The sequence below is a fragment of the Thunnus maccoyii genome, chromosome 2 (assembly GCF_910596095.1).
Source record: "Thunnus maccoyii chromosome 2, fThuMac1.1, whole genome shotgun sequence".
NCBI classification, from domain to species: domain Eukaryota; kingdom Metazoa; phylum Chordata; class Actinopteri; order Scombriformes; family Scombridae; genus Thunnus; species Thunnus maccoyii.
In genome coordinates, this window is record NC_056534.1 from 17,313,500 (window position 1) to 17,340,334 (window position 26,835).

General features: G+C 39.5%; 1 protein-coding gene across 1 annotated transcript in view; it reads left to right on the plus strand.

Annotated features, from left to right (window-relative positions):
* The first annotated feature begins 4,275 nt into the window (after positions 1-4,275).
* Positions 4,276-26,835, plus strand: part of tacr3a (tachykinin receptor 3a) — a 30,517-nt gene continuing 7,957 nt past the window's right edge. Inside the window, exons 1-3 of the mRNA XM_042388768.1 lie at positions 4,276-4,646; positions 8,358-8,546; positions 13,968-14,118. Coding sequence (XP_042244702.1) covers positions 4,279-4,646; positions 8,358-8,546; positions 13,968-14,118 — 708 coding nt within the window. The 5' untranslated portion in view covers positions 4,276-4,278. The remainder of the gene's footprint in view (positions 4,647-8,357; positions 8,547-13,967; positions 14,119-26,835) is intronic.

Here is a 26,835-nt window from a genome sequence, read left to right on the forward strand (position 1 = left end):
ATGCATCACATGCAAATGAGGCATTTTTCTGCCTTGGATCTTAGCTTTTGTCTTGATCACTGTGTTGAGATCTTTGAGATCCATTGCTGTAAACCATATGCTGCTTTAATAATATACCCAATGTGCCTAATGGGGCCCCAAGAGTTTTTGTGTCATGTATTTGACAAAAGAAGCTTTGATTTTTACCTTCAAACTTTAAAGTTCCTCTGAACTTAAATTACTTGTTTTTTGTCTGCTACTGCATAAATATCTGCTCTGTAAATCACTTGACCTGTGTTCTCCTTTGAGAAATCAAACAGCAGAAAATTATATTTTTATGTTTTTTTATGATGCCGCCCCCTATTTTTTGATTAATTCAGAAAAATGTTAGCTCTCTGTCTACAAAGATGGAGATCTTGTTTCCATATAGCCAATCAAATCTTTGCATAAAACATTAATGCCATCAATCATACAGTAGGCAGAGCAGACGGTCACACTAACTAACAACCACACAACAGCCTGTTACACAACACGAGCCACAAACTCTGAACAACAACCTACATTAGTTTTCCTTCTAAAGTCTCCTTCTTTTCTAACTTACAAACGTGAGGTAACATTTTGTCCTGCACCTCAGCTTGTTGAACAAACCACCAAACTAACATTCACCGGGGAAAAGTGAACCACTAACATTAGTAGGCAAGATAGCCAATTAGCTGCTCAGCTGCAGAACATTAAACAGCGTGTAAATGCAAATGATATTTTGGTCTGTTTAAATGCTGGTGTGGTCCTTCAGTACCACTGCTGACAACAAACTGTCTGCAAGCTGCTGTCAATCAAACAAAAAACCAACACTCCCCTCTGGCCACTGCACAAAAGGAGAATTTCTGATATTTCAAAAGACCATTTTTTATTCCTTTTAATAATAATAAAAAACAATTAACAATACATTTAAAAACACAACATTATATTTGAGTGCAAAAGGCGACATCTAAATGGGATATCAGTTGGACATTCATCGTTATGATCTTGCCTCCCTTTCTAAATTTGAATTTCTGAGATGATCTTTTAAACTAGTGGATAAGATGCATCAGCAACATACCTGTTTTGTCTCAGCTGGGGACCTTTGTTACACATTATCCTTGTTTCTCTTTCCAGTCTTACTCTACTGTCTGCCAACAAAACCTAATAATGCTAAAGTTTTTATCATATCGGTGAACATCTAATATCAGTTCCAGAGCGTTGTTATCCTAAAGGAAAATGGAAAAAGAGCAGCATTTTAAATATAAACCCTTCTGACAGCTTTTCAAAATTCACTGGGCCTCGACTTGTCAGTGTCAAGTTGTAAACAGTGGCTGATCTGTCAATCACAAGCAATCACAAAAATATTTTTCATCCCTTGAATTTGCACAGTGTTTATCAAACTTCCAAGTACATATTACCCACAATACTCCTCAGAGAACTGAACCTCATATTTTCATCACAACACCTTTAAATATTAAAATACAATCAGTGTGGCACAGACAGCGTGTCACAGCTTCTATCATTAATCTACTGTGTGGTCCTGCAGATCCACTGAAGGGAAGTAAAAGGTTTAGAAACTACAGACTGTGGGACCTCACAAAAATTATTGTTGTCACACAGAACCTGAAAGACCATGAAGTGTGGTCATTCTTTCTTTCCTAAATGTATTCCTGAAGCACATTCAGGCCAGTTACATACAGTATTTCTACAAAGAAGATTTCTCATTTAAGCCAATCTTCCTTCTCACTGGTTCATCCCTGAGTTCATCACATGTGGTTATATGTATCCCTTCAATTATAAGGTAATAGCACCAGTTCCCCTGCTCATTAACGAAGGTCGCTAAGATCATACAGTAGACAACTGGAGAGCGCTCCTGAGTTTTTTAACAGTGATCAAAGGGAAAGATGAGGTCCATGCCTTCTGTAAGTGGATACCTTAAAGTACACTGCACCATACTGATGCTGGTTTTCTTCTGTGATTGAGGGTTTTTTTTCCCCTTTTACAGTTCAAAGAAGAAAAACCTCCAGTACATTTCAAACTGGAGCCTAATCAAAATCTGGCTGCTGACATAATATCAGTATTCACATGAATAACCATGAATTCATATGAACTGTATCACTGAATATGTATGCTCAATTTTCATACTGCACACACACTTTTATTATTAAAGACTCCATCACGTTACTTTTGGCAGTATTTACATATCCTGAGGGACCAAAATACAAAAATGTGAGCATCTGGTATGAATTTCAATCAGCAGGATTGCAAAACAGAAGAAAAACTCATTTGATTTAAATACTGTAGACTGGGCCTAACACATAAAACTTCTCACTTGAATCGCTACAATATTAATCGTTTTAAAAACATCTTGTAAATGATTCAGTTCCTTCTTAATTTGGGGGAGTTTACATTGGGTTGCTGCACCACAAATCTCTTGATTGCCCCAATATACGTTTAAGATGCACTTAAGAGTATCATGTAGAAGTGTGAATAATACCATAATGTTTAAGATTAAAAAAAATGTGGTGTATATGACTATAAATAATCGATAGAATTAAAGGTGACCTGTGGAACTTTCTTGTAAACAAACAAAAGTTTATCACTGAAATGCAATGTGTGTATATAAGCGTATCATATATATATGGAAATGCAGCAGTTTCATGAAACATTTGAAAAGCCAATTTCTAAAATATTACATATTCTTTATTGTTCACATTCATGTTTACTTGCTGGCAGTGTTTGTCATCCCTGTCATTGTTGCCGCATTTGTATATTTGTTGGCACCACCACCAACTGTCGATCCGTGGAAACCAACGGTGCAATGTGCGTCCCCGTGAACATGCACAGTACAAACAAAACAAATAATACAAACAAAACAGGGACCAACTTTTTAAAATATTGACCCTTAGCGTATCTAGAGGTCAAAAACTCCACAGGGTACCGTTAATGTTTGCATGTTTGTATTTCTGTTCAAACTCTATGAATAACTTAACAGCAAGAGGGGAAATGGAATATTTCTTTTTCTTCTGCTTTAAAAACATAGTGGCCTCACTGTATTGTTCTCTGAATCTGCATGACGCCACAGATGAAATCTACAATAGACTGAAATTACATACTGCAGTGTTATCTAGTGCAGCATAGTGCGAGTCCTTTGAATGCCCTGTCATATTTAAATGTGACATTACATATTCTGTTAATTGATCACCAAATCATATTAAAACTAGTGTTGTTTTCAAGAACAAAGACTCTACACATGCCACTGTATACATTGAGAAACACTGTCGTCTGTCGGAAGGTTTTACTGGATTGGTTGGATTTGATCAGCCATATAAGACATGTAAATATGTCCGTGTAGAGGTTACCATACCACTAAAGGCTATGTAGGCAGATGACGGAGTTTTATCGGATGTGAATGGATGGATATCTGGAGGGGACTTCAGCCTGTTAGTTGTGAATGTTGGTCTGACAGAAAAGGGGAGAGTCACAGCAGTTCTGCCAGCACAGTGATACAACGTTAAACATTTCTGTTCTCTCTGCTGTACAGTGAGGATGATTTAAGACTACAATAAGAAAGGAATTAAGACGGTGGCTGACACACCTTGACTTTTGACTTTACTGGAAAACTCATCACAAGTAGATGGTGCTGCACTGTAGCACATGAGCTTCAAAAAAATGAAGTCATCTGATATCACAGCTAAGGGTTAAAGATGATGTGTCACTGTACACACACTGCATGCAATGTTTCAATATCCTGTTTGTGGCTCCTCTGAAATGCTGCTGACACGCGATCATCTTTAGGGTTCAAAACAGATAAAGGCACACAGTAATGTGTGCGCTGACTGATTGTGTCGCTACCGTACAGGGACAGCGCTGCTCATTTGTTATTCATGAAGTTTAAAACAGCAGCCACAAGTATCAATCAATCTTTTTCACCATTCGTGCCACTTGTGCGTCACTAAGTGCGCACGGCGTCCTGCCTGTTGCTGCTGCTGCCGGAGGAGAGGCTGTGCGCTCACACCCACATTCAACAGGCACCGGAGGATACTTACTGTTACATGTATAGTTTCGCTGCGTTTTTATTAGTAGCACTTTATATTAAACAGAGTTGGAGACAATACTAAAGGGTAGCAGATGTGTATTTTTTGAGGTGGTGATGCGTTGAAGTCGCGCGCTATGGTGCCTTCCTCTCCCACCACTCTAGGTTTGCACTTCGGTAGGTAGATCAGACTCAGTGAAACAACCAAAGCATCAACTATATTCGGAGAAAAGGAAACGAGAATGGCAGCTCCATATAACGGATCCAACATAACGGCGAACTACACCAACCAGTTTGTGCAGCCGCCGTGGCGCGTCGCTCTCTGGTCTGTCGCCTACAGCGCGGTGCTGGCGGTGGCGGTGTTTGGAAACCTCATCGTGATATGGATCATTCTTGCGCACAAACGTATGAGGACTGTGACGAACTACTTTCTCTTAAATTTGGCGTTTTCGGACGCGTCAATGGCCGCGTTCAACACTTTGATAAACTTTATCTACGCCGCACACGGAGAGTGGTACTTTGGGGAAGCTTACTGCAAATTCCACAACTTCTTCCCGGTCACATCCGTCTTTGCAAGCATCTACTCCATGACTGCAATCGCTGTGGACAGGTGGGCCAATGAAATGTTGCAAAAACAATATGTAACGATCGACTGACGATGCCAAATCCTCCCTACGGTCCTCACCCTCCTCTCTCTCTTTATAGGTGATCAGTTAAATGTGTGGGTGATGGGGGTTTTTTTATTCAATAATATAAAAAACGTATCATTTAGATTCTGTTTCTTGTCATCTGTGTATGTAGGTAACTCTTGTCTCCATATGGAAATATTAATTATCAGTATCATTTTGTACATTGAAGAAAGAAAGGGAAAAAATAATACCTCCATACCCTCAAACACCTTTACAATCATCAAAGAAGCCATAAAACATGAATATTTTAAGCTATACATGATGTAAAAATTACCCTTGCATTCCACACACTTTCATCTCAACAGCTTCACGCATGATTTTTGAACATCTTGTTTCTGATTATTCCACTTGGCTATTCCGCCTTCCACCAGGAGCAGCGGAAAATTTAATCTTGTGCTTAAAAAAAAAAAAAAAAAAAGCTCAAATCAGTGTTGGGTGAAGACAAACTGTACAGCCTTTGGAGAAAATCTTGCCAATCTGATGTATAAACTGATTCCCTCTCACACTCATACTGTAAGAACTTTCAGTTACATTGATGGCATCTGATGGAGGCTTTTTCAACACATTATTTCATCAGCGCATGCTCCCTGCTGATTTAAATTCTTGGTGGTAGGGTATGTTTGTGATGTGCATTATTATACTGAAAAGGCGGCTTCCCAGCAGGGTGACTGCCATCACACACACACACACACCATGGGCATATTCCACACATTTATTTTTACTCTGAATCACAGACTAAAGCGGTTGTTTTGCAAAGAATCTGCACTGCAGTAAATGACTCCATGTGTGCCAACACCCTAGAGAAGATCACCCTTTCCTCCACGCTTTTACGCTCCCTGACTCTCTTGCTCTCTGTCACATGCACTCACATTATTTAGCCTCAGTTCTCTCACACATTTTCTTTCTTTGTTTTTCATTCTCTTCTCTTGCCCCTGTGGTCTCAAGTAATGTGGCGAATCAGTCACTGCTATCAGACAGGCTTTGATACTGATCAGTGGAGCGTCATCCGTCATAATGTTTCAATGAGGGGATGAGACTGATGAAGGAAGCAGCTACAGGCCGAACATAATGAAAACAAAAAGTGCCTAGATGCTGCATGCAGGCACACAGTGTGTGTCTCCAGCTAGTGTTCATGTGTCACAGTGTGTTGTGATATTGTGCGAGGTGTTTTCCTCCTCCTGTGCTTCTCCTTGACACACAAAGGGAACAATGCATTTCCTCAGGCCGTGCTCATTTTGGCTCTTCTACAGCAACTTCCATGCATTTGTATTTTTGGTCTGCAGTGTCCGTTTGATTCCGTCAACTGTGTACTGAGAAAGAGAACATCGGCATGACCTACATGATGTAGATGTAACCTCCGGTCATGCTTTTCGTAACCCCAGTATGGTGCTGTCTCCGCTCTGATGTCTTGAAATGGCATGAGGCCACAGTTCGTGATCATCTGTGAATTTGTCTTTCCTGCTGCCTTGCTGTGCTGCCAAGTGTGTTTCTGTGGGCACTGCAGCAAAATAAATGCAGGTTTCTGTGTGGAAGACAACTGGCGAAGCATTAAACCTTTTTATGATAACACGGATGGTGACTTTTTCCATCTCTCCCACTTTTATTCTCTTGTTCATTGTGTTGAAGCTATGGATGTGTTGGTTGTGGTCATCTTGACATTAGGTCTTAGAGATATGTATAGAATTGCTTGTATAATGCACATGTTTTGGTATGTATATGTATATATATGGGCACAAACAGGCAAAAGTAATGGTTAGGAAGGCTCTCTTAATGTTTAATGTAATGTGCAAGGAGATCTGTGGAAGGTGACAAAAGGCAGGCATCATTGAGAATAATAACTGCTGCTTTCTTGAAAAGGTCAGTTCTAAACTCATGCAGATAGTTTGGATTTAATTTGCACAGTTTTTGAGATATCCATCTCTGGTATTTCTACCTCCACCATAATATTTTTTTATGGTGCCAACAGTCTTGGACATTTACTTTTTCTTAAAATTAGCAACATGTCTTTCCAAAGACAATGTCTCTGTTGATCTGGACAATGTACAGACCTCACTATGAACACGTTTCATTGGAACTACTGACTACAGATGTGTGTATTATCCAGAGTAACAGAGACACTGTTTCTGGATAGAGATGGTGTTAAATTTCCTAAAAGTAATTAGCTTTAACTAATGCAAACTGCAAACTGAAACTGATTTCCACTCAACTTCGGGTGATGGCTGATATATTAAAAAATCCCAAACAAATAAAACTGAAACTGTCTGCATGGCAACAGTAGATACTATTACTTCAAGTGCAATTTGGGTGATCTGACCCTTTAAGTATTTTATGTGATGCTGTGAAGTGAACATTAGGCATAATCCCCTCCTCAGAGGACATTTGAGCCAACACTTGACATTTAGCTGGTGCACATAATGTTTGGCTCCTTTCGTTGGAAGTCTCATTGAATATAATCTCTTCTAGTTAAACACCAGGCGGTGATAAAGTGAGTTTTAGCTGGTATTGTCACTACACAGTGACGCAGTTTCAAAACAGTACGTTGTCCGAAAGCTTTGTGCGCAACTTACTGGCATGACAGACTCTCAGGTTGGAAAAAACAGAGATGAGTTAATATTTTGCTGGTGTAATGTTTATGCGATCATGCCCAGTTGATGCTGACACCTCTATGAATGTGCTTTGATGTGTGTTGTTGGTTACAAAAAAGGAGTGTGTGTGTGTAATTCTATTCAGCTTATTCATGTGTTATGTGGTTATTGTTCAGTGGTTACAACTCTATGCGATCAGTCATCTTTGTGTGAGCTTGTTGGATCCCAAATAACTCAGACTACTCCGGCATACTTGATTCAGTATCTAACAAGCTATTCACACTCTGCCATCCACAAGGGCCGGTGAGACACACGGAGTAAATGCAAAGCAATTACTGGTGAATAGATGGGGCATCTTTGTTCTTGTACCTCAGAGATTTCCAGTCACTGAGGTGACAGGACAAGGCCCATTCTTTACCTTCTTATGAAGATTAAATTAGCGGTTCTAAGCCTTTGTTATCAGAAATTGAAAATCATGTAGCATCCTGAGCTGAGTACATGTGCAGCTGATAATCTCCTTCCAATTTTGAGTGCTTTACTGTGTCGTTCAAACAATGTCATCTCAGTTTTTTATAATTAATAATCAATCACTTTACAGCACAGTGTAATTGCACTTTTATACAGGGCTTCTTGCAGAAAATAAAGCAGAATATTAATGAAGAAAATCTTTTAATTTTAAGTTGAAGCATCTGAATCAGCCAGTTAATTTTGGGGTCAGAGAATTTAAAACTTTATCACATACACATCCACAGTACACTACTGACACAATCTGTTGGGTTTTTTTTACAGTGCCACCTATAAGCACTACACAGTATAAGGAGGATAAACATTACCTGCACTGGTGTAGTTTCATGACGAAAGTTAGCTGCAGCTACATAGCTAGCTGAAACGACTGGGACTTGTGGACACACTGTACATGAATATGCCAACCTCATTATCAGAAGCATGAGGACAATTAGAAAAGTGGTGAGGAAAAAAGGAAATGTTGCATAGGTAAATAGCAATAGCCTTTGAACACAATGTTTTTTTTTACCTACTGACCTGTAGGTACATGGCCATCATCCACCCACTGAAGCCTCGGCTGTCAGCGAAGGCCACTATCGGGGTCATCGTGTGTATCTGGAGTCTGGCTGTGGTTCTGGCCTTCCCTCTCTGCTACTTCTCCACAATTCGAACTGTGCCTGGCAGGACCATCTGCTACGTGGCCTGGCCCCGCAAGACTGACGACCCCTTCATGTGAGAAATTTTTTGCAACTTGCATCCAAAATTTTTAATCTGCTTTGATGCTATTATCTTTAATAACGAAGCAGAGAGTGAGGTTGCTGTTAACACTTTACTTTTTCAGGAACAAGCCACACAACTTTAGTATATCTGTTGAACACTTATACTGATTGCCTCAGAATTTAACTGTGGTTAACTCTTTATACAATATCTTCCCCTTTTAAGTAAGAAACCTTTCACTTTTTTCCTTTAGCATTTAACCACAACAAAAACATGGACATGAGTGTCTGCCTGAGCTTGTAACATATGTGGTGTCTGGGCCACCTGCAGTTTTGTCAGCACTACCTGAGTCAGGGTTATCTTGGGGGTTTGCATCAGATGTTGGATGATGAGTTGCACGCAAATGTGAACAGTTTCTCCTCAACAGTCCATCCTCTGTTCTGACGATGTAAGACCTCGGGGCTGCTGTCTGTTGTATGACAGTCCCGTGAGTGTTCTCCGTGGTGATCCATACACTCTGGCCTGGGTGAAAGTCAGACAGGTAGTGTGCCCTGTGACGTTTGATGTAGAATCACTCTTGTTTTCTCTTTCCTTGTGTCTCCATACTCCGGAACTGCTTGATGTTGGGCCAGTGTGGAGACAATGATTTGGGCACTTGAGCCAGAGTGGTCCTTAGCTGTCTCCCCATGAAAAGCTGTGCTAGAGAATGACAGTTTCCCATTGGAGTGGCAATAACTGAGTTGAGCTTTAGCATGATCTCCTCGCTCTTTCCGCAAGCCTTTCATGGTGGCCACAGCTTGCTCAGCCTCTCCATTGATCAATCCATACTCTCTGGCAAAGTCTTTGAAGAGAGTACAGGCATACTGTGGGCTGCTGTCTGACATCAGCAGCTCTGGGACCCCATACCGACCAAAGATGTCCTTCAGAGGTGGTATGACTGTTGGCTGACGCAACATGGGGATGGGCGACGTCAATGTATTGGGAGAAGAAGTCAACCACTTCAAGGTAGGTGTTCTTGTGCCAGATAAATATGTCTGTCATCACACGTTGCCATGGTCTCTCAGGTACAGGAGTTGTCAACAGGGGTTCCCTCTGTGTTGTTCTGTGTTTTGTGCATATGGGACAGTTTCCAACTTTCTAGCTAATGTTAACCAAAAGCCCTGGCCATCAGACCAACTGACGGGCCCAGGCTTGGCACTTGACTATCTCTTTGTGGCCCTGATGGAGGATGTCAAGCATTTTTTCTCTTAACAAGCTGGGGATGACAGTTTTGTCCTTTCAGGAAAAGATCCCCAGCCAGGGTCAGGTTCTGTCTCTCCTTCCAGTAAAGTCCTTTATCAGGTGGCAGGTGGGCTTTGTCAGGCCAATCAGTTCAACAGTAGTGCATTAGTGTAGTGTATATGGGGTCTTCTTTCTGCCTCTCTGCAAGCTGCTGCGAGTCAAAGTCAAGTCAAATTTATTTATATAGCACATTTCATACGCCATCAAATATTTAACTTCAGCAATGCACTGGATGAGATCAATCACTAGGTTAAGGTGGTTTGCAGAAACAGATATGCATAACTGTGTGTCGTCACCATAGGACTGATATGATATGTTGTATTATTGAATGATGGACCCAAGTGGGAGCATATACAAATTAAACAGTATAGGACCAAGAATTGACCCATGAGGGACCCCATATGGAATAAGGTAAGTAAGGTAAGAAGAAAGCCAGTTAAGAACAGTGCCTCTAAGGCCTAAACAGTGTTCAAGACGCTTAAGAAGAATAACATGGTCAACTGTATCAAAGGCTGCACTGAGGTCGAGAAGTACTAGAACACTAACTTTGTGGTTGTCAGAGCTAATTTTAAGGTCATTCACAACTCTGACCAGGGCAGTTTCTGCACTGTGGTTATCTCTAAAACCAGACCGGTAAACATCAAAGAAATTGTTATATGACAGATACATGTGTAATTGTTGATATACAATCTTTTGCGAAATGGTCTGTCATGTTATCAATATGAATGTTGAAATCGCCAGAGATAAGGATTGAGTCAAATTCAATAGTTAGTTTAGATAAAAGCTCACCAAATTCAGATAAAAAGCCTTTTTTAATCCTTGGAGGGCGGTAAACTGTGAGTACTAAACAGGGATATGCAGATTTCATTACCAGAACTAAATACTCAAAAGTAGAGTAAGAACAAAAGAAGACGCCTTTACATGATAAAATATCTGAAAAAATGGCAGCAACACCACCACCCTTTTTGTTTGACCTGGTGAAATGTGAAAATGAGAAATGAGATGGAGAAGCTTCAATCAGTTCCTTGCTACATGTTTCATCGAGCCAAGTCTCAGTAAGGAAAATCTCATCAAGCCTATGTGATGTTATGAGATCATTAATAATGAAGGTTTTATTAGTAAGGGATCTGACATTGAGAAGTACAAACTTTAACGTGCTTGCAGAATAGTTGGAGTTGTCAGCTGTGGCAGAGTCAGGCCTGCTGTGGCTAGAGTTTTCCAAAGACTGGGTTTGAGAGTTAGAGCACACAGTGGCAGGACCCACACTGTTAGAACTGGATGTAGTGATGGGAGACACATAGGTCCAGATCGGGTCTTGCCGTGGTGCATATCAGAATGAATTAAAGGCTATAAACTGGATGAAATTAGCAGTCAACTGCTTTGTTCCCTTTCTATTTGGGTGCATACCATCATCTCTGTACAGTCTCGAGTTAGCCAAAAAGTAATCAAAGTTGGAGATGAAGTCATATCCTGCAGCAGAACAGAGTATTTTTAGCCAGTGGTGAAGATTGAAGAGTCGATTAAATCATTCAGAGTTTTTGGAGAGATTTGGAATAGGGCCAGACATGATACAATGTCTTCCCAGACTCTCATTTGTGTAGCACAGGGACTCCAGGTCTGCATGTAATCTAGCAGTCTAGCTTCTGTAGTTGGAAGAGACTGTGTGATTGAGTCCACAAAGATTTGGACTGGTGCTCATGACAGCTTGTCTGCAGTGATGAGCAGCTTTTCAGGCACATGTACAATGTCATAGCAGAATTTCAATAGTCTCAGTTGGAATCTCAGGATTCAAGGAGGAAGCTCGTCCAGCGCCTTAGTACTTAATAGCCTTCTTCTCAATCTGAGCATAGTGCTTCTCAGCAAACCAACAGAAATACAGACAAACCTCTGGAGATGAACACACTTGACTTCCAGTCACTACTCCCTGGCCATTTCTGCATCAGAACGGTTCCAAGACTGAAAGACGATGTGTCAGCTGACACATGCATTTCTGCATTGGGTGAGTATACAGCGAGGACTCTGGGTGAGCTGAGTTCTGACTTCAGCTTCTGAAAAGCCTCTTGTTGTGGTGCTCCCCAACACCATTCTGTCTTCTCAGACAGATGAGGGAGGAACTTGCCCAGGTAATTGGCCATGCTCATCACTCCTCTGATGTCAGCAACATCAGAGCTCAGGCATTTCCAGAATGGCTTTGACCTTTCTTGGATGAGGGTTTACTCCCTTAGTGGTGATGCAGTGTCTGATAAACAGAATTTTGGTCCTGGCAAACTCACATTTGTCCTTGCTCAGAGTTAGCCCTTCATCTCTCAGTCTCCTGAGTACCTGTTGCAGTCTGGTATCATGTTCAGCCTGATCTTTGCCTGCATACACCAAAATCTAATTGCCATGGCATACCATTCTTTTGCAGCCCTCCAGCATTTGTGTCATCCATCACTGGAAATGTTCTGGGGCTGAGGAGAACCCAAACAGCAGCCTGTTAAAACAGTAGTGACCAAATGGGGTTATGAAGGTGGTCAGGGAAAGCACTGTCTTCAGTCAGGGAAATTTGCCAAAATTATGTCTTCTCCCACCTGAACTGTGTGCACTTGTCAAGGCCTCAATGGCTGGAAGTCCCAACAGCGGTTTCATCAGTTTTACTACCACATAAATGTCCTGTTCAGTTGTCTCCTTGCCAAACTACAGTTTTCCTTTGAAGTATCCTCTTACACCCAGGAGCTGCCTGCCCATACCATACAGGGGTATCCTGGGTGGCTGCAGTGTCCTGAGCTTGTCTGTGGAGTAGTGGTGGCTCGGAATAGCTATAACTGCAGCTCCAGTATCTAATTTGAATTTTCTCCATTCAATTAAAGAGTTTCTATCCAATCGTGTTCAACACTGTCAACCTCAATAACCACCTCTCCAAAAAAGGCAACATCCTCTGCTCCATGGTCTGCAGAATCTTCTGTGATATCATAGATGCCACCAGCTTGCAGCAGTTTGCAAGATTCTGCATCTTTGGCAGGGCAATCCTTCCTCTGGTGCTTTGTTGCATTTCCACATCTTCCACAACCTGTGGCTCTGTTTTTATTTTCTGGCTTGACTTGTGAGCTGTATTTCTGTCCTTTTGTGCCTCTCTGCATCTGTTGCCTTGCACTTATTGCATCTGTTCTCTGACTGCCTCTCATTTAAGTTGCAACGTATTATTGGCTGCTGCTTCTTTATTTCCACACTGTGATGCACTCTGGCTATATTTTTGACTAATGTGAGTTCAGGGTATAATTGCAGTGACTCAGACAGTTTTGCATCTCTTAGGCCAACAACAATCCATTGCGCTCTTGATTGCATCTGTTGAACCGTGCATGCTCAAAATTAATGTTCCTTTTGCTCACACAATGTTTCTCAAAAGCCTGTTTCATATCTTCATAAGATAAGACATTCAGTATGTCCTCAGCTTCGTCCCCTAGAGTGTACATCAGTGTATTTACTTGATATTCTTGTCCCATTATCCAAGCTTGTTTATCCACTTTGGCCATTCACTTGCATTATTACAATCAAACTTGCCTGGTGGAGCTGCTGCTGCTGCTGCTTGTGCTGGCTCGCTCATCTTTTCTGCCTTTCACATAGCTTTCTGTTAATTTGCTCATTTACGTTCGTCTGACTTATCCACAGCCTCACATGCCTGTTTCCTGTGTTATTCTCCAACTTATCTTCAGCTGGGCTCACTCTCACTTGTTTTATGGTTGGCCAATTTTTTTTTTCCTGCTTTGGCGACACCGCTAGCTTGTTTTGCCCGTTTAGCTACTCGCTAATTCCATTCTTCACACAGGAACTGTCTTATGCAGATGCATGCTTCTCCGTCTGTACAAACATGCAGTGTATCATATGTTAGCCAGTTCAAACATGATTACTTTTTTGTCTATTTTTGCAACACAATTAGTAGTGACTTTCTCTTCCATATTACCTGATGGCTGCAGTACTAGTTACATTGTAGCAGTTAGTGTTGGCTTTACACTTGAAATTCTGATCAAATTTACATTCAGCTGGTGCCACAGGTCCCTGTAATACCCAAGAGTCAACATATGTTGATAATAGATTTACTGCGCGTAAAATTCTACGCTTGCATAAATGTTTTATAAATGTATAAACTTTTCAGCCTCTTCTCCTCTTTCTCTCTAGGTATCACATCATAGTGACGGTTTTGGTCTATGTGCTGCCTTTAGTGGTGATGGGTATCAACTACACCATCGTGGGGGTGACTCTGTGGGGAGGGGAGATCCCGGGAGACTCATCTGATAACTATCACGGACAGCTCCGGGCTAAAAGGAAGGTAAGCATGCTCAAAGGGAAAAGAGTGCACTGTTCATTCAATAATTCAGATATGTCCTGGGGCAGTCCAATTATTTCTGTTACTGTGCACATGGTGATCTTTGAACGCTTGAAGCCAGAGTACCAGGAATAATTTGCAATTTTCTGTCACTGAGCAGCCTGTGGCCCCAGGTAATTTTTATTACATGTCTTTTTTATAATCTGAAACGGAAAATGAAAAAGTTTGAGGCAGTATGTCATTTTGTAACTTATTTGTCTTAAAAAAGGAGGGGATTTGTCCATTGTTCCATTTTGAGGCATTTTGTTACAAATAGAAGGCATTCAAAAACCACCTGCCAGTCTGGCACAATTATCCAGATTGCTGTTACTGTACATATACCTTTAGGGTTTGGATATAATCCTCTAATTGGTGATTAAAACATTTATTGTCTAAGGGGGAAATCCCAGACCACCATCAAATCTAATAAATTGCTCTTTGGCCTGTTTTCTGTTCTCTGTATTTCATGATAATGTGTTGTTAAGTGTATCATGCTGATTAACAAACTGGTGAAAACATAACATCCTTGGCAGAGATGAAACGGTAATATAACAAAGTAATGCTTTGCAGAATTAAAATTACAGCAACTCCCTAACGAATCATTTTGTACAGTTTTAAGCTTTTAATTCTGAACATGTTTATATTTTATATTTTTAGATGAAACAAAACATCTCCCTATGCTCGCCCTTGTGCATTCAAGCACCGGAACTCACATTTATGCTTTCACAATGGGATACTTTGATGATAAGTAATGGACACACAGTAGCAGAAGTACGACTACACAGAAACACAACATCAGCAAGGACTCTAAGCTCTTAAGTCATTAGAACTAAATGAAAAATAGGAATATTACAATCAAATTCCCACTGGGGAAACTGAAAAGAAAAATAACACAGACTAAGCTCAACAATTTATTAAGTATTGTAGACTTGCTTTCAGTTTTGATTTTCTATTTCGGGAAGCAATAGATTAACATCACTGATAAATGCAACACTTAAAATTGAGAACATTAGCTACAGCACACTGTAGTGAACAAGATTAATCACTTTTTCCTTCTGTATGTGTGTGAAGAAGCTAGAACACTGCACTGCTCTGCACAACATTTCAGGGAAGAAAGCTTTGATTCCACACAACACAACCTTTGTGGTTGTCACTTGTCCTCAATCAACTGTTTGTCTATGCATCCAGACAGGTACAAGCTCTGAAAACCAACAGTGTCTCGAGGCATTATGAGTTTGGCCACTCTTTTGGTGTCCAAGCCAAGGCCTTTATGCCTCAAGCAACCCCCAATCTCACATCAAAATTTGTAATAGCTACATTAGTCCACAGCGCAAAACGTATTAAGCCCCTTTCATACATGCATGGCAACCCTGAAATTTTCCAGACATCATTTGGAGGAGCTGTATGTGTCAATGCAAATGTCTGAATCAGTCGGACCGGACATTAAACGGACTTTACCCTGCCAGCTGTTATTGTGAAACTAATACATTTTACGCTGTGGATCAATATAGCTATTACACATTTTAATGTGAGACTGGGTTGTGTCAGGAGTCAGAAGCTCATTCAAGACATGTTTTTACAATGAGAGTGTTTACTGCTACCACAAAGAATGACAGATATGAGGAAAAAACACATCTACAAGGTATCAAAAGGTGGAGGATAATGGCAAATAAATCATGACACCTGTAGAAGCAACACTGGCACAGACACGGTCACTAAAATACAATATTGTAGATGTTAGATTCCATGTTTTACGGTACTATTCTTTATTTTATACAGCATACAAAACAGTCAAAAGTCAGTCAAAACTACCACCTCATCACAAAATTAAGAAAGGGCAACCACACTACCATCAACTAAGTAAAATCTACACCAAAGAAGACATGTAGTGCATTTGTGGTGCAGTGATATTGATTTATTTGCAATATCACAAATCATTTCAGGAAAAGGACACCAAAGAAATAATTTATTACTCAGTGAATAATACAGTATTATGTTTGAACAACAGTGTTTCTGTCACAGTCATTTAAATTTCTGAGCAGGTCACTAAGCTGATTTTTCTTTCTTTTTTTGTTGTCCTAGTGTTTCAGCTCACTGAGCGGAATATTTTTATTTATTTAGTGTTTTTGCCAGGAGTCTGGAATACAGTAGAAACATTAGCTTTTGAGCCAGCTAGTTTTGTGATGCTTGACAGTGTTGCCCCGAGCTGTTCTCTCCTTTCTGTAACCTATTCTGACCAGAGCCTGCAAGCACCAAACTTTCAACCTGCATGACATTCATCCCCAAGAAAAAGACACTGTACCATGAGACCAGCAATGAGAACAGGATAGAGGTTGAAAGATGAACATGCTTTATCTTCAAACACACAAACACAAATGTAAACTGCCTCTAAATTAGGCACAAAATCAACCACAAAATGTTGTCTGTCTGGAATATAACAATGAAAACAGATGGATAAAACCTGAATACTCTTGTGCGCAAACACAAACAACAACAAAACACACAAATATTCCTTTTCATTTATTGATCTGCACAGTTACTCAGGAAAAACTCACTATAGACCCATTTCTAGCTGGAAGACTCAAAAATAATGACCACTGTGGTGAAGCCAATACTCAATCTTAGGAAAGGGTGAGAGCATTAAAAGACAAAGACAGAAATTTCAACACTGCATTCTGTGGGTGCTCGGGCAATTGTGAGCACCCATGGGGAAATAACACTGTGGGGTAACCAAATCAAAAGCATACTGCAAAATGTTTTTACTGCACCTAGGGATGACAATGTCTATCTGTCTGTCTGTCAGTCCACCACTTTGGTCCAGACTGAAATATCTTGAAAACCATAACACAGATGTCCATGAAATTTAGTACAGACATTAATGGTTCAGAGAGGATGACAATGACTGCCTTTGGTAATTCCCTGGTCTTTCCTCTAGCACTACAATGAGGTCCACATTTGTGATTTTGCATGAAATGTCTCAACAGCTACTGGACAGATTACCATGAAATTTGGCACAGATATACATGTCTCCCTCAGGATGAATTGTAATATCTTTGGTGATTATCTTAGTCTTGTTCATTTATCTTTATTTCTTTAAACTCTATTAGTGTTGTCTGACAGTCCACTATGGGTTTTGATTACTCAGTGGTTTCATACATTGAGTGTACAGTATGTATATGTATGAAGCTATATGTCACCCTTAACCAGCAACTCAGAGGTATTTTTATGCTCATTTAAGATCTGACATGTCAAGTAAAATCCACCTCTCAATAGAATTAACACTGGCCAGAGCAAGCGCCGGATCTCTCACACCCCGAGAGTATGATGCCTGTAGAGATAACGAAATTAACAACAGGACACAAAGACACTTAAATGACCCTTGGGTCGTGTAAACTGAAGAACACACAAGTCAGGAGAACTCCACATTCACATGGGCAGAGACTTGAGTTAAGAATGCAATTTTTCTCATCAGGATAAAGAAATTCACCAAAGCTCCTTTCACACATGTACTGCAACCCTGAAGTTATCCGGACATTACCCAGAGGAGCTGTTTGAATGCAAATGTCTGAATAGCAAGACGGGACATTAATCGGACTTTACCTTGCCAGCTCCCAAGTACAAAGTCAGTAATGCCCTATTGAGCCTATGTGTGAATACAGCAGTGAATTCACATCGAGCAAGCTGGTGTGTTGATGACGTTTCTATCATACTGCTGGTGCTGGATAAATGCAGCAGAGCTACATTTTATGTTTATACAATTTTATGTTTAAAATCATGATTATTTGACTATATTGTATTGAAGTATGTGACTTTCTGTGCATAAAATTTTAATTAGAATCACTAGAGACAGAGGAGACATGAGCCGCCATTTTGGGCTCCAAAGTGTAGCTGCAATACACACATAGGAATTGATATTCATTAGAGGTTTTGGCAGTAAGCGGCTTATCCACACCCAAAACTTTGCGAACTGATAAAAGCACCTGAAGTTGACTTCCCCTTGAGGCTGGCCTTCAAACCTAAGCTCAGGAAACAGTGTTTTATTTTATCTTTATTTTCTAGACATCTTTAATTTGTTTTGTTCCTCACCTAAAGTACAATTTCACCTTTTTTCTAAACAAGCCTCAGAGTGCCTCAGTATCAACTGAAGACTTGTGTCCTCTGTTGTTTTTTTAAAAAATATTTTTGTAAAATCAAGCCTTGTGGTTTTTATAGTATTTCCTTTTTTCTACCCAACGGAATTAGTCAAAGTTAGTGTGGCCAGAAAGATCTATTTGACTTCACGAAGCACCAGAAATCATAGAGATCATACTACCAGACCACATCTGACTGCCAGTCCTTCTCTGAGTGCCTCTGGGAACAGTGCCAGTGACACATCGGCCTGAACCTCCTTCCGCCGGCCCTTGAGTGAAGGCCACCAGACCAACTGGTAGGCCCCGTTGTCGGGCCCTCGTTCACTCAGCAACAAACTGCATTAGACGGAGTTGCGTGGGAGCGTAGCTTCATCGGAGGCACCCCACGGAAGAGCCCTGCAGACAAACAGGCTTGCACCCTGCGTGTAGGCTTCACACCAACTTCTGAACCAGCTAATGGATTCATCTCTGCATGACGCTTCAATAAAGTAGTCAGGACCCACAGCTTTCTGTGATTAAGAGTTGATTTTTAAAATAAATTAATTCCCTTAGAGAAGTTGATTGCCCTAGCGTCCCGCCGTTCTTTTATAGCCTTAAATCACATACTTCCATCAATATCACCAACCCAGTAACCAGTTTATCTCACCATTTAAATATCTTTTATTCATTTGCTTGATTATTTTCTTCATCATGTATTCATGTCTTGTCTTTTTATTTTCTTTGGAAGCAGACGACAGAGGTCAATGTATCGGAAAGAATTCCAATTCTGGGTTGGGCATCAGTATTATTTGAGTGAACTGACCCTTTGAGACGACATTAACGCTTATAGAACTAGATAGAACTATTTTTTGATTGCTTGTTTGCTTGACGTAAAAGTATCTCATCCTATATCAGTTGGCTGTGGCAGTTGCTACTTGTTTGTCCCAGACTTCCCCTCCTTTTGACCAAATTCTGGCCCTGCAGTATCCTTTTCTATGGTTTTCTATGATGTTGTGTTGAGAAGTGACAGTTGCATCTGTACCCTTGAAACAACTGTAAGCTACTAAAGAGACTGACGCAGTAATTCATTTCCTGTTGACAGTATGATTACATAAATTCTCAAAGGTCCCTTATATGTAATGAATGGATGAACTGAAGTAATGAAGCCTAAAGTGGCAATTTTGTACAAAAATAACCCATGAAGAGCGTTATCATTTCTCAATAGATCTTTCAAGTATTTTCTAGTGTTTTACTTTATGAACAGATTTCCTGTGCAGCCATCACAGGTCTGTGAGGTGATATTAAGCAATAAAATGCTCCATCTTTCTATCATTTCTCATCATCTTCATTGAAAGAAAGATTCGCCAGTCCATTGTTTTGAGTTAATCCATTCTGCCGCAATCACCACACCACAGGTGCTCCATTTTAAGCTCATGCCTGTGGCTGCGCATTCAAAATGTCAGTCTGAAGTAGCAGCATTAATGACCTGTCTCATGACAGGTCATTAAGGCTGCACTTCAGACTGACATTTCAACATTCTGACATTCTCTTCAAGACAATCTGCATTCAATCATCCATTTGCCTTTCTGTCTGAAGATAAAGTACTGTGTGCAAGTGTGTCTCTGTGTATGTGGAAGTAAGGATTGGGATGGATTACCTCTACAAGATCATTTTTTTCCTGAAATGAAGTACAACTGTGTTAAGCCGCAGTGTATCTGAGGGTCACGCTGGCTCCATCTAACCTCCAGCGATAATGGGACTATTCTAATCCCGACCTGCCAGGTGCCAATAGGCCCGTCTGTCCTGAGAGAGACAAGCGTAGGTGTTCACAGGCAAGTGCCTTAGCTAGTCCCATAATGAAATTCACAGTAGAAGCAGTTTTAAGGGTCAGTCAAAAAGCCACACTATAATACAATAGGAGTTGGCTGCCTTCTCTTGAGAGTGCACGTCTGAACTACTGTGGCTACAGTCACGTAACCTCTTGTACTCTTTCTTCTCACCAGTGATTGTATAAGACAAAAATTGAATCTCTGTCTTTTTCTCACATCTTGACAAAAGCTCCTTCTGAAACATTTAGGCACACATCATGCTTGAATAAAGCCTTTTTAGTAACTCTACTAACTTCAATTGCTTGTACCCACTGACTCCAAAGAGCACCTTTGTTCAATGGGCAATCCTATCTCCTGAAAATAAAATCTATGTACTACTGATTTTTTTCCCAGATTTCTTTCCTTTTCAAGGAAATATCATTTCTACCCAAACTGTGTTCACCAGCAAAAATTTTTCCAGTCAAGGAAGTTACAGTCTTGGTGGTGGTTGGGCAAGCACTTTGACTTTTACACCCGAGACCAGGTTAAACATCATGCTTCCTGTGTGTGGTTATAGGTTTAGGCAACAAAAGCACTTTGGTTAAGTTTAGGGAATGGTTTAGTGATTGATTTGGTGTTTTGGTTAAATACTGAAGAAGTAAACATGTTCTTTCTCATGATCCAAGTCAGAGCTGATCATGCTTTAGTTGCTACAAGCAGATATTGTAGGTAACACAAACAAAATGTGTATTTTGCAGTGACATTTTGCAACTTTACAAATACTTCAATTAAAAATGTTTCCTTCTACACAGTGGAACATTTGACAGCATAACTGCATTTTCTACAAAGATGGACTCCAGTGACGTACCTGAGGCTATAAATGTTTGAATAAATGGATACGGACTGTGTTTTGAATTTTGTTTGCAAATGATTAACTCTGTGCCCATTGCCAAGAGTAGTTGAACAGGTGTATCTTGACTTTGAAAAGAAATTAAATGTAAAAATCCTTATTGTATTGATAAATAAGATGAGCAGATTTACAATCATTTCAAAACATATTTTCTGTCACACATTAGTAGTATATAAAGGTCATTTGAAATAGGGTTGCATTGAGTATTTTGAAATTGTTTTATGACGCAGACTCACTCTTGTTCTTCTTTTTGTATTTCTTTTATCTTTTTTTACTGACCCAGTTTCTCTCCTGTTTAATCACTCAGTGGCATTCAGAAATGTAAGTTGCTGAGGTTCGTCCTTATCGTATCATGTTCTAAATTGTTGGTGGGACTCACTCTGGCTTCAAGCTAACTAATGGATATAGTCATTTACAGGATTAATGAAGGAACATAAATCTGGTGGCAGGGTAAGCTTCGAGACTGGTTGGTTACAATCTGACTCAGAATATCAATTTTATGCATTAAAAAGCTCATTAACATTTTAGTTTCATTACATTTTTTTTTCAAAAGCAAATCAGCATCAAACTAATATGTTTTCCTCATACTGACATTTGTTTCCCACTGCTCATTTGAATTTAGATGTGAAATACTGTGATAACAGCACAGTGAGTTAGTAAAAGTTTTTACCACTGCAGGTGTTTTAAATTTTCATTATTTCATTCTTCTCATTTGGCTTTGTAATTATGTTACTTTGAAGCAATATTAGCTTCACTTTATAATGGCGTGACCTTGAAAAATGTAGCACTTCCAAAACAACATCACTGAACATAACCAAGCAGGACTTAGGTTTTCCTTGAAACCTTATTGTAGTAGAATATACACATAATTTCTCTCAGAAAGGGTTGAACCGACTTGTTATGAACTGTTACATTCACATTATCAGCTGAGACTGATTTTCACTGATCATTGCTCACGGATAGTGATACATCATCTGCATCATCATACCTCATCAGCATTTTCTGCCTATAGCAAATTTCCTACCAATGAGGGAACAAGTAAATTGTTGCAATCCAGTTTGCACCTTGACATTTAGTGAGAAAATGCCCTTCTCCTTCTTGCCCTCCTTTTCCATGTTGTAGAATTGACATGAAATAGCATTTAGATTACACAGACATGTTTCTACGGGGCAGTTTGGTTTAGATTGACCATCTGTATTTAAGAGGTGGGACAAACACTTGAGATCCCACTCTCAGCCCTGATGAAAGGACTTAGATAGTAACTGCTGGGCTCAGCCAATTGCTTCCAATAGTCTCTTCTGGTAGAGGAATATTTGCTTGTATCTTCTAACAAGAAAGGAAAACCTGTGAATGTTTGCCATGTCCAATAATAAGACATAGATGCAATTATTCAATAATTTTTCAGAGAGATATTCTACCCTAGCCAGCACCTTGCCCGCTGCCCTCTTGTTTCATTATGAGAAAACTGACAAGTTCATAAAAGTCATCTTGTTAAAAATGATGGAACTGGAGAGTAATTCACTCAGACTCTCACACACTTACTCATTCACATTTAGCATTCTACAGATTCACTGCAAGGAGCAGCTGTTAGCTGTGGAGAAGCTCTTCTTTGCATTTATCATTAGTGTGGAGTTTGCTGTGAACCACTAGCATGAATGCAAATGTTTCACTGCAAGGGCAAAAAATAAAACACTTTGTTTACAATAGGAAAGTGTCTGCTACTTCCTTAATACATAAACAGACCAGCTAACTGCTCCAGGTCACGTAGCATTAAAGCTGCCAAGGAGCCTTATCTGCTTTGGCGATGAAGTGAGTTAGATTGGGAAAAAAGAAAATCAGAGATTGAAGTTTAAATATCAATGTAGTGTTTTAAATGTGCAATCTATTGGTTGGAAATAGTCTAAAGTGACTGAACAAGCTTCGTTGTGAACCATCTGAATAAGGAATGTGTTTTAAGGAAGAATGTATAATCACGCTGTTATGTCATTTTAACATAACCCTGTTTGGATGATTACTATAGATAAGCATACTTGAACTAGCAGCACAGATGTTAGATTTATGCTTCATTGTTTGTATTGCCAAAAAATGTCACTTTAAGAAGAGAAAAGACTTTGAGGATGAGGACTGACTGCTGAGTTTGGAAAACATGGTGCCATGAAAGCTAATTTAGCTGTGGTTGCTGGAGTGTAAACTTCCACAAATCCAATAGAGAGCAGGACAGAGCCTCTAACATCGTCCTAAACTCTGATAATGGATCTACTAGTGCTGAATGGAGCTTGTGCTATAACATTACCCATAACCTCACTAAATGATCCCTAGCCTTGGGTGCAATGTAAGGTTACTACTGTTTAGGCACTAAGTTAGCCGGGCATGCAAATGTTTCCAGCTTACGATAGAGAAGGTAGACACACTGTTTAATCCAGTCTTACAATTTTGCTCCTGTGTTTTTGGTTTTGGAAAAGCTAAACATGTCTTCAACATGTGAAGAAATCCAAAGCTTCAGAGATCTTCCGTGACAGTGAAAGATCATTGTTTTGTTTAAATGTTAATAAACCCAAATCCTAACCCTTCAAGTCACTTTTATCGGTATTAAACCAAGACCACAATCTTTCCCTAACCTTAACCAAGGGCTGCTTTGCCTGAAGATAAATATAAAAGTTTAATGATGCTGTAGTTTCTACTAGCGGATATTGTACTGCAATATCAGATATTTTGGGCAGAAAAAAAAGCAAAATTGTCTCTGAATGTTTCAGTCATACATTCAGTATCAACATTTTTGCTACTTGCCAAATACATAAATTAACAAAATTTTTCATTATGTTGAAAAAAAAACATAATTCAGCCAGCATTACGTTTCTGGCAAAACATATTTGCTGTTGTAATTTAGTAGTATATGAATGTAATTTCTAGGAGACAGGGTTGTGACAAGTTAACTGCATATAGCATGACTTTTTTTATTATTTCTCTCCAGAATTGACTATATATTACTGTTCCTATATGGGATCATCTGCCATTATGAGAACACCAGTCTCCACATACCTCAGAATAAACATCAAAAAAGTATTCATGGTTCTTTGACGTCCTGTTACAGTCTGTATCTCAGCACAATAGCACCAGTAATCCTGCTTTACAGAACGCTCGGGCACGGTACTGTTATTACCAATATTATTCTTATTATCTGACCTTTTTTCTCTTTGTGCATTTTTGTCCCGCTGGTCTTTGTAGTTTAGCAAACATGAAATATCAAAGTGGCAAAAAGAGATAAGACATGCTCTCTTTGAGGTCTGCTGTACTGTATGCAAATGTCCTATACTTGTTCTTCACTCCTCTCTTATTCTATCTGCTCTGTCTGAGCGCATTTGTGTTGGATTTTCATATTCAACCTAAACAGGACCACCATCAGAGACTTTATATGTGTGGTTATATCTTTTAAATGAAAATTTTAAATGAACGCTTGCAGATGTTTGCAATGTTTGCAGAATTTCCGACGGACAAACTGTACCACATTCTAACAGAAAAATCAAAAGTCTTGTATCTTGCAGTTGTCAACTTTGCAATCAATGCAATTCTGTCCTCCAGCAGCCTAGAACGTGACCTCAGCCCTGAGAAAAAAATATTTTGTAACATTACAGTAACCTTAAAACCTAGCAGTGTGCTATAATGAAATGAAAACCTCTAAGAGGTCTTTTTCTTTTGCTCACAGTTGCATTACTTTTCACAGGCAGACCATTGATGCATGTTGTAGATACGTGATGTGCAATCCTATGGTTCCCTCAATAGTAGGACCTTTCTTCTCTCCCTTGACCTCTAGAGAACAACATCCCCATCAGGAACATAAACACTTTCAAACGTAGAGGGAATTATTTACCTTCTCGGGCTTCAATTTTGATCACAGCACAAAACAGACTAGCCACTCTGTTAAAGCATAGGTAGAAATATTAAAAGACTGCCAAGTGAAATGTTTAAAAAAAAAAAAGATAATTTACATACTTTTTAATGATAGCTGTACTGATGTGTCATAATGTTACAGCAGTAATTTACTGTCTTCCTTAAAGACCCCAACTACGTCTTTTGAGTATAAAACGGTGTGCTCCTCTAGGCTTGAAAGGTGGTTATAAAAGTGGCTTGATTCTCTAAACAGAGGCTGTAGTCATTTTAAATTAATGTATGCTTAAATTGATCTTAGAAATGGATACCAATAATGACAAGTTTTCACAACAATATAAAGTCTTAAAAACTTGTTAAAAGCTCCTGTAATAAAAATCTGTTTCTCCACTTTCCATCTATATGCTCAGTATGATCTTAACAGCCATATTTTCACACTGCTCATGCATTAACAAGGATTCAGACAGAAAACAGCACTGCGTTTTCACACAATTTGTTGTAATGAATGAATTTTCTCCAAGAAATACTCAGATTTGCTTCCGCTCTTTTTACTAAACTAATCTCCTTGACCTCACAGTGAATTTTATTGGTACAAGACACACTGAGGCAGTTCACTGTGTAAGAACATAGTGCATAAAGAACAAGACCAGAGTACAGAGTACAAAAAGAAAAATTCCACCAAGGACGAAACAACAAAACAGCTCCGTGATGGAAGAAGAAATGAAGGAAATCAGGAAATCCTTGAGCTTTGTGTCGGAGAAGATAAGTAAAGTCACCAAATAACAAACCAAACTTATGGAACCAATGGATGCGATGCAACACCTTAAATGTTTATCAAGGAAAAGGAAAAGAAGATTGAAGACTTGCAGAAAAGAATCAATGATATAGAACAATACACATGAATGGAAAACTTGATTTTAACCGGACTGGAGACTAAGCACCAAACATATGCCAGGGCAGTGTCAGTCACAGACAAAGGTGAGGATGCCCCCACAAATGAGTTACAAACACTGGAACATTTCCCCGAAAGGACAGCAGAGTAAAACTAGCTATTATAGTTCATTTTGTAATTCAAAAGAGCAAGATTGAGCCATTAAGACAGGCTAGGAAGCTGACGGGGACAGGAGTGTATCTGAATGAACACCTCACCAAAAAGAGTGCTGACGTTGCCAGGCAGGCAGGCACATATTCTGCAGAAGCAAAGCAAAATACAAGCCACTTGGACAAGAAATTTCAAAGTGATGATTCAGCTGAATGGATCTCCTGACACCGCAAAAGAGGTTTTGGTAAGAGAACTAAAAGACCTAGATCCGTACAGATGATGACATACAATTTGTTCTCTCTCGTGGAACAGGAGTCATCAATAGACAGTGATGCTGATGTACATATACAGCAGACACTGAACATGAACTGTGTGTGGAATAATTTAAATGGCCAAGACAAGAGTATTTGTGTGTGGAAATACTTGAATAGACTATGACTGCTACAATAAGACCAGACAAGGATTATTCCTTTTCCATTCAAAGACATGGATGATGATGAGTTTGGAGAAATGGGATCATCAGACAGTGTAGGTAACAATTTACCTGGACATGAGAACTACGAAAAGCTGCACTTGAAAAATTTGACTTTAGAGAACACAAAGTGTATGAAATTGAGAATGACATTGATCCTGAGAATCACTTCCACAATAACGTCAACTGCAACTGTGAGTATTATACTGATGAACAATTCAAAAGCAATATAATTATGGACAGTACCTTATCAATAATACACTTCAACAGTATAAGTCTTTATAGCTATTTTCTAAAAAAAATTAAGAACTATTTGAGACAATTCACCATGTTTAATGTAATTGCTGTATCAGAGACTTGGCTCAGTAAAGAGAAAGAAGCTGATGTTGAACGTGAGGGCTACAAGGTATTTACTATCAATAGAAAGAACAAAAAGGGAGGAGGAGTTGCCCTGT